This window comes from Equus asinus, chromosome 25 (assembly GCF_041296235.1).
Source record: "Equus asinus isolate D_3611 breed Donkey chromosome 25, EquAss-T2T_v2, whole genome shotgun sequence".
In the NCBI taxonomy this organism is placed as follows: Eukaryota; Metazoa; Chordata; class Mammalia; order Perissodactyla; family Equidae; genus Equus; species Equus asinus.
Genome location: NC_091814.1, coordinates 28,052,021 through 28,060,834, shown reverse-complemented (window position 1 = coordinate 28,060,834; position 8,814 = coordinate 28,052,021). Strand labels below are relative to the sequence as shown.

General features: G+C 43.6%; 1 protein-coding gene across 4 annotated transcripts; it reads right to left on the bottom strand.

The window, feature by feature from the left end:
- Positions 1–925: 925 nt before the first annotated feature.
- On the bottom strand, positions 926–8,573 carry CCDC190 (coiled-coil domain containing 190). 4 transcript variants are annotated; one of them, XM_014841175.3, is made up of 4 exons: positions 8,201–8,573; positions 6,888–7,086; positions 2,410–2,533; positions 926–2,139 (listed from the first exon to the last, which is right to left on the bottom strand). In XM_014841175.3, the coding sequence occupies exons 2-4, from the start codon at positions 7,081–7,083 to the stop codon at positions 1,602–1,604; spliced, it is 858 nt and encodes a 285-aa protein (XP_014696661.3). In that variant the 5' UTR covers positions 7,084–7,086; positions 8,201–8,573; the 3' UTR covers positions 926–1,601. The 4 variants fall into 4 exon arrangements, with proteins under 4 accessions (XP_014696661.3, XP_014696660.3, XP_044613912.2 ...); XM_014841174.3 differs by having other exon boundaries at positions 2,410–2,536; positions 8,201–8,369; XM_044757977.2 differs by having other exon boundaries at positions 2,410–2,536; positions 8,222–8,358.
- Between the last annotated feature and the right edge of the window lie 241 nt (positions 8,574–8,814).

The following is an 8,814-nucleotide window of genomic DNA, read 5'->3' as shown; positions in this document are numbered from 1 at the left end:
TATATAGGTCGGGGTCTTTTAACCCTCTCACCTGGGTTGTGACAACCAAAAATGTCTCTGGATATTACCAAACGTCTTTTGGGGAGCAGATTTATCCCCAGTTGAGACCACTGGTATGAATGAATGACTTTAAGCTAATTGGGTACAAGCCATCCTTGAGCTCAATACGCCTCATGAAGATGAGAGACTTAGACTGTTCTTTGGAATTTAATGAGTTAGACCAAGCAAGGCCCCACGCAGCAACCTTTCCTTTGATTGTGTTGAGTTGTACCAAGAAAAGCCTTGTATCCATGGTATTGAAGAAGGAAAATGTATCTGACTAAATGATAAGCCTATATAATCTATGTGGTTAGAAGATTTGTAAATGCACAACTTTGTGGCAATGCATGAAATGTCCTTTGAAATAGAATGTATAAAATATTGGCGTTAGAAATACAGACGGATCTGGTCCATCCAATATAGGAAGATACAAGCATGACAGCAAGGAGGAACATGCAGAATGTTTATTTCTCAGGTTCGCCAGACTGAAGTGTATTTAGAACCGGGGGTGTTTAATTAAGTGGAGCAGAGCCCTAGACTGAGGCCATGCTCCCTGCTGCCTTGGTGGTGGCCCTGTCTCCAGTGATGGTGAGCACAGAGAAAAGACCCATTTAGAAGTGGGATAAATCATTTTGAGAACTCATCTTTCAAGAGGGTGATTGTACTGGAGACAGACAGGGTTTAAATAGCAGACAAGGAGATAGAACATAGAATAAAGGGCTTGCGCAGTTTGCAGAGGAGCTTCTCCCAGCTGCGCGTCCCTATTCCTGCTGGCCCCGTCATGGCTAGCGTACATAGATTAAGTATTCATCAATCCATTTTGTCGCCCCTGGCCTGCCTTCCCCAGATGCTTTGCTTCTTGGAAGAAAATGTTAGAGGGAGCACATTTCTTGTAGTGTTCATTAATCTTTTATTCGGATCCAAAGATTTAATAGTATCAGGTTGAAAGTGGGAACGAGAAAACGAAAATGGAGCTACCTGGAAAGGAAAGAAGCAAAAAAAGGGCTTCAAGAAAGAGCCCAGAGCTGTGGCAGGAGAGCAGGTTTTATTTATAGACCATATGATAGTACATACGTTCAATGGAGTTCCCATGCTCGCTGTTATATGTGAAACTAAAACAAACAGAAGAGCTATGCCATTCTGCCAGCAGGTGGCACCATAAGAACCTCCTATAACAAAGGAGTCGCCACCACCCCTACCCCCCCACCCCGCCCTTAATATTTTTCCCTTCAGGAAAAGTCATCAATGTAGATTTATATTTTTGATGACATTAGCAACACATGTGCATCGATTAAAGTGTTTTCAGAAGATTCGTCTCTCCCCTCATTTTTTATGTACTAGCATTGCTCATTCAGTGAAAGATTATATTCCAGTAAAAGAAAAAAAACCTGAGGGTTTAAAATAAAATTGACATATATATATTTTGTGTTGCTGACTACAGTCACTTGAGGAACGCATTTCTTTAGCGATTATGATACATGTTATTGTGAGGTTTATTAGATGTCTAGAGAGGAAGTAACTGAGATGGTCGCCCTGTTCTCACACCCCTTTCCTGCTCTGAACTACAAGGATTCCTTGTGCCCGAATATCTCCCCAAGGCTAAGCAATCTCTCAGACTCAGGAGGGACCCTGTGCCGGAGGTAGTGGGCGTTTCTGACCTTTGCAAACAACTCTAAGTAGGTTGACGTTGTGGACTTGACTTTGAAGTTTCCTGCACATTCCATGGGGTTCAGGGGAATTTGTTTCCCAGTGTCGTGGTCCAGGTTTCCATCGGCATCTTTTGATCTGGTCTCATCAACATGTGCCATTCCACTGTCACCAGCTGGGCTGGAACTGAGGCCTTGGTCTGGGGTGTGGGTAGAGACTTCTTGATCTTGACATAAAAGAGAGATGCCCGTATTGGCGTCTTTGCCCTTCGGTGGGTTTATAGAATCGTTCTCTTGGGCTTGTGACTTCTCTTCTATGAAGTGGGGAGTTTTGTCGTTTTGAGATGGCAACTGCTTTTTGCTTCTCCTGGGGTCCTTGAGGCCAGTGCAATGGAAAGGAGGCATCTGGGACTTGGTCTTGTATATTTTGGGGGTCACACTTGCTGCCAGAGCTCTGGGAAAGGAGGTACAAAGAAGAAAGATCTCTGAAAAACAATGAAGGGGCTCATGTTTTGAATTTTCAAGCTGTTAGACGGTGGCCCCCTTCAGGGTGGCATCAGCTGGGGTAATAAAGTGGGTGAGAATTTGTGAGGACAGTGTGAAGGAAATGTCTCTGTCTTAAGAAGGAGAAGGCAGCATTACCTCAGGGAGAGGACATTTAAAGAGGTCAGTTGGGAAGAGGGATTCCATGCCATATCCATCAGTTTAGTAAGCATTTCCTTACCTAACTTTATTAGCCTGTGGAACTCTGTGCTTCTGCTCCCCGTGTGGTGAGAACACGAGAACATCTTCTGGTCTTTGCTGAATCCCATTTCCAAAATAAGAGGAGAACTTTTTCTTGATGATATCTGCTTTGAGTTAATAAATAAGTATTATGGGTTGAACTGTGCCTTCCCCAACTGTCATATGTTAAAGTCCTAACCGCTGGTACCTCAGAATGTGACCTCATTTGGAGATAGAGCCTTTCCAGACATAATCAAGTTAAGATGAGGTCATTAGGATGCGCCTTAATCCAATATGACTGGTGTCCTTGTAGAAAAGAGAAATTTGGGCACAGAGTCACAGATAGAGGGAAGACGATGTGAAGAGACACAGGGAGAAGATAGCTGTCTGCAAGCCCTGGAGAGAGGTCTGGAATAGATCCTTTTCTCACAATCCTCCTAAGAAACCAACCCTGCCAACACCTTGATCTTGGACTTCCAGCCTCTAGAGCTGTGAGACAATAAACTTTCCTCGATTAAGCTACCTAGTCTGGGTACTTTGTCATGGCAGCTCTAAAAAACTAATATAGTAAGAGAAGAAGGAAAAGAATGCTGGAAACTGGTTCTTTGGGCGGAGAACCAGTATATGAATACCCTCAGATCACATTACACATTGCATTGATCTAGCATGATAGGTAAAAACAGAAAAACTTAAAGCACTTCTCCAGTGTTTGTCTAGAATATGTTAATGAGGCTTTAGAAACACCGAGATCAGAGGTTCAAACTGGCTAGGCCCAGAGGTTTTGTTTGAATGTTTTATTTGGCAAGCATGGTGTTTTCAAAACAAAATAACTGGGTGTGGGCAATACTTGGAGATGGTGGCCCCATTGTTTCATTCACCTCCATTATGTGACCTCCTGCCCACCTGAGCCATGAGTTGCAACTATGATGAAGTGGATTTTTCACTCGCTGAGCTAATGTTTTAGCATCTTGCAGTCATAGCTGCTAAAGAGGACCCAGTTAGTTTTTGAGACATCTCATGAGATGATGACTTGGGGTTGAAAGTCTTGCACTAATGGGAGTGAGTTCCCTAAATCTACACTGGAGTTAGTAGGCAGCAGGCAGAGGGAATATGACCAGATAAGGGGCCTAGAATTCACATTAAACTCCTAATATCCTTTCATCCTATCACTTCTTTGTGAGGTAGTTGAGATAAGAGAGAGTCCTTCGCGGGCCCCTCCTCTGTTGTCTCCTTGTGTGTGTGTGCGTGTAAGTGTGTGTTTGTGGGTGTGTGTTTTTTCCATCTAAGAACTTCATCTATTCCCTATAAACTAAGAAATTTTGAGCTACTTCTCCCAACTAGGTCACTCTTCCTCATTTTAGACCTGTAGAGCCAACATGTTCAGAAATGAGCTATCTTTTCTCTGAAACGCGATCTTTCTCCATTGTTCCCTCTGTGAAGGCAGGGTACCTGCATCCATCCAGTTATGGAACTTAACAAGTGTGTTTGAGTGCCTACTTTGTGCCAGACAATACACTTGTGACTCTGATTTTCTTTACCTTTGACATATAATTAATCATAAAGCTCTGACGATTCCACTTTCTAATTATCTCAAGATGATGATCCAGTCAAGATGCAATTCCACTCTCTAAATATCTCAAGATACTCATTTTCTCCCTCTGGCCGATGCCCTAGTTTAGGCCTTCAAACCCTAGCCTGGCCTTTGGAACTCTCCTATCAAGTCTACTGTAAACACTGCAGCCAGAGTGATCCTTCTAGAACTGGAACATGTAATCTCCCCACTCCCAAACCCCATAGGGTGAAATCCAAACTCTTCTGCAAGACCTGTGAAGCTATTCATGATCGGAGACACTGCCTACACCGCTTTGACTCTAAACACGGCACCTACGCCTTCTCCTCACCCCTTACCTGCCCCTGCAGTACTGACTTATTTGTAGCAAGCCGGGCTCAGGCATGCACCTTTGTGCATACTGTCCCTTCTGCCAGGAGTGGCCTCATTCCACATGTCCTCATGACAAACTGCCCCCCTCCTGTCTCCATTCTCCTCCTCCTCTAAGATCCTACCTACACACTGCCTCTTTTGGGAAATCTTGCCTGAGGCCCTTTTATAGACATAGGAACCTCCCTATGCTCCTGCTCTACTTTGTAAGTAGCTCTAATTTAGCAATTCACATTTTCTATCATAATTTTTGCAAGCACAGCTACCTTCCCATTTAAATGTGAGCATCTTACGGGCATGGACCATGTCTTTTTGTATTTACATTCCTGCATCTATCTGAGTAGCTGTTCTAGTGTTTTGTAAAGTCTGGTCCACAAAACAGCTGTCCAAGAATAATCTGCCTCTCTGAAAAATGTGGATATTGAGCCTAATTCCTAACCTACAGATCCAAATCTCTACAGATGAGGACTGGGGATATGCATTTTAAACAATCCACCAACTGGTATATAGTTGAATCTCAATAACAAGTTTGTTAAGTGAATCATGTAGAAATATTGCCTAGTACAGTGCCTGATAAACACTGAGACAATACATACTGTTTCCTTCCCTTTCCCCTCATTTTACTGTGAAGAAGCCTGAGACTCACAGAGGATATGATTTTCCAAAGCACATGGAGACAGAGGCCCCTGAATCAAAGTTTTCTGATTCCTGGTCCAGACTCTTTCCACACCACCTGTCACTGAAGCAGACTCTGCTGAGCAAGGACAGCCACCTACCTAGGGCCTGGCCTTGTGCACATCCTCCTGAGAATAGGTATCTGGTCTTCAGAGTTCTTTTTGAGAACTGAAGTGGGTATTAACCAAATGGCTTCTAGGATCCTTTTCCAGGATTACAGACAGGGACATTGAAAGCAGAGACGTTCAATTACTTGCTCAGAGTCATCTTTCAAACCCAAAGCTGCAGGTTAGAAATAATTCCCAGGCCAGAGGTTCGGACATTACTCTTGGCTCTTGTGTCCATATATTAGCTGTGTAGGCCTGAAAGATTTTACATTAAAGCATGACACCTGGCTGTCCTCTTTAACATGCCATATCATTTTCAGAGCTCTTGAGTTCTGGCACCTGCCTTAAGTAAGAAGAGACTGTAGTTTTGAAGAGCTGAGATATATCTATTCTAGGCTGAATTTTGAAGTAATATTAAAATCTAGTTATTTTAATGATGAACAAAGTACTTTCTAAAAATTATACACTATGGCAATATTCAACAAAACCGTAGAAGAATTTCAATTCTGTAACAGTCTTTGATTGATTGAGAAGAGTAAACTCTTACATAGCATTTACTTTGTGTTTCGGTACTGTTCCAAGTGCTTGACGAATCTTCAAATAATTTCTTGAGATAGGTAATATCATTTCCATTTTACATTTGAGGAAACTGAGGCACAGACAGGTCCAGTAAACTGCCCATGACCTCACAGCTAGTAAGTGACAGAGCCAGGATTTCAACCCTGACATTTTGGGTCCAGAGTCTGTGTTCTTAGTCACCATGTTTTCACTGTTTTTACTGACTAGCGTAGACAGCTTTGGAAGGTCTGGGATTCTGGACAGCATTGTGTAGCCCTTCCCTCTATGATGATGGGTAACTATTAACTAGGAACTAGTTTTTGAAGCTAGTAATGTTATTCTTGTTATAACTACTTAACTGTGTCGTCTGTGTTGATTGGATAATCTTCTAAGGGATGCATACATTTGGAAAGGGATATTCTTAGGAGACAGGAGGTTTTATGAGAGAGCATTATTATAAAGAATATGAGCACATGACTAACAGGCAAAGAGGCCTCTTTGGGGAAATGACAGAAATATTTGTCCTCTGGCTTAAGAAGACAAAGAAAACACAGTATTGCTGTGCTACAATTGCCTGTTTGAAATTTTCTAACCTAAGCAAAATCTTCAGGCTCTAGTGTGAAGACACATTGGAGTACAAGGAGGGTAGGGCCTGAATGTCAGATGGGTGAGTGTTGAAATTTGCCAAAGGCTCCTTTCTGAGCCCCATAGAGGCCAGCTATCATTATATACTGCTCTCTGGTCAATAATCCCAAGGAACTTTTTCTTAACTTCCTTTTTATAAGGTGACTTGCACGTTAATCATCACTCAATGAATGGTTGTTGACTAGGCATAAAAAGGAACGAAACCAAATCAACCCAGGTATAGTGAAAGGAAAGCAGAATGAAAAGTGAAAGAAGAGGGTAGAAAACTAAAGATTTAAGCAAGAGAGAGCTAATTTGAAAGACCGAAGTGACTGGAAGCTGAGAAGTGTTAGCTCCAGAAGGTTTGCATGTGGGCTGCTCCAGGGAGCTGTGTCATTGAGGGAGGCAGGGACATGGAAGGGTGGGCAGCCTAAAATCCAGGTTGAGATCAGAAGTTCTTGCTCCCTTGGTATCTAGGTCTCTGAAAGGGCTCTCATCCTGAGCTGAGGGCGTTATTCTCAGCCCGGTGATAGCTTGCTGCCCTGCTCTGCCTCTTCCCAGGGCCGGAAGCCTTACCTTGTTGCAACCTCTGCAGTTCTTTCTGGAGCTGTCTCTGCTCCCTGGTCAGCAGCTTCATGTGGTACAGACAGATATCCTCTAGTCTCTGCAGTCTTTGGCTGAGTCTGGCCTCAGCCTGCTTGGCGCTCTTCCTCTCCAAATCGAAGTGCTTATACAGTGGTCCCCTGACCATGTGCCTCTCCATCCTCTTCATGGTCTAGAGACAATAAAACAAGATTCTCCCAGGCACCACAACTAACCTGATAAAGCAAGACTGGAACCTGACCCCTGGCTTTTAATCAGAGACCAGAGTTTCAATCCTGTGTATTTCTGAATCCACAGCTGCCTGGTCAGATGAAGCCACACTATTGGGAAATTTTGCCTTACAGTAAAATGAGTTTCCATATTGAAATAGAAGGATTGAGGGAAGTTTTCCCCTGAACCTCAGACTCCTTGCCAATAAAATAGTGCTAGATGACAGACTCCCTACACAGCCTGCATTCAGAGTGTAAAGATCAAGTGAAAAGTATATGAACAATTTTTGGGAGGAACAAAATAGGAACACTTTACATATATAAGGCATATTTGCCCAATGAGAGAAGTCCCTTCTGTTATTCCGTAAGGCTCCCAAAAAGCCTGCTCAGAGGTCTGTAGAGGATTTGCAGTCTTAAGGCAGAGCCATTCTAGGACCTCTGCAGTTCATGCATTCACATATGCATGGACCTATGAAGCCTGAAATCCTACTACATGCCAGGTGCTATGCTAAGAGCTGAGGGTACTGGTGAATGAAACACAGTCCCAACTCTCAAGGGACTTACAGACTTGTGATTCTGGAGTCTCATAATGCATGCCAAATCTGAACAATCCATATTTCAAAGTGCGAAGAGTGGGATCTACTGGTCACAAAACAGCACAGGCCTCCAGAACAAGTAGACTGGGCAGCACCAGTGAAACACTGGATTGGACATAATCTCCTCTTCCTGCCCTCCCCCATCTTCTCAGAACTGTGACCCTCTCCACCCTTCTGGTACCCTGATTATGAACGCCCACGCTAACTTCCTCCTCTGAGCTCTACAGCACTAATGGGCAGGGACTCATCTTTCCTCTTCTTTGAGTCTTTCACAATACTTATTTCAGAGCTAAGAGCACAATCTGTGCCCGGGATATGAATGGATTGTTATCAATAAGGCTTTGATAATAATAATACTGGAAAAAAGCTTACCATTAAAAGGGAGGTTAAAGTCAAGACACAGGAAGGAAAGTTTAAGACAGCTTGCTTTATAGTCTAAGGTGTAGACTAAACTTTTATTAAAAAACAGGGTATCGCTTACCTACAAACCCAGGGTTCTCACCGTGAGAATGCTGATTGTTTCTTTTGCTGTCAGGCTGAGTCTTCAGTAAACTTAGGCGTTTGGCGTTGGCGGGGAGGGAAGGAAAGGGACTTTTGGAGAGGGCCCCGGGGTAGAATGCTGAATCCACTTGAAAGCTCTCTTTCAGGCCACCTCCCTTAATTAGGAATGCTAGCTCCCAGGGTGTGGGCACCAATCCCAGAGCTCTAAATAGCTCTGTGAGTTAAGGAAGCCTGCCAGCTTCCAGCCCTCCCCTAGAAAGGCCCACAGTGCTCCTTCTGGGCCGTGTCCATGGGAGCGGAGAATGAAAGCAAGGAGTGTCTTACTGTGTTCCCGGTCTCTCTCTCCCTCTCCCGCCCCATCCCCCTGCTCCTCTTTTGCCATATTTCCTGCACCTCCCCGCCCGCCCACTTCTACTTTTTAGAAACCAGGTCAGGCCCCAAAAGAAGGCACTCTTTTTTTTCATCAGATTGTGCGTATTTTGTGCAGGAGAGTAGTTAATTGGTTTATTTTGCATTGTTACACACTGTATTGACTTTTTCCAGGCTTCTATCCATGTTTTGTGTACTTCAGTGCTTATTCAGATTTTCAAGTTG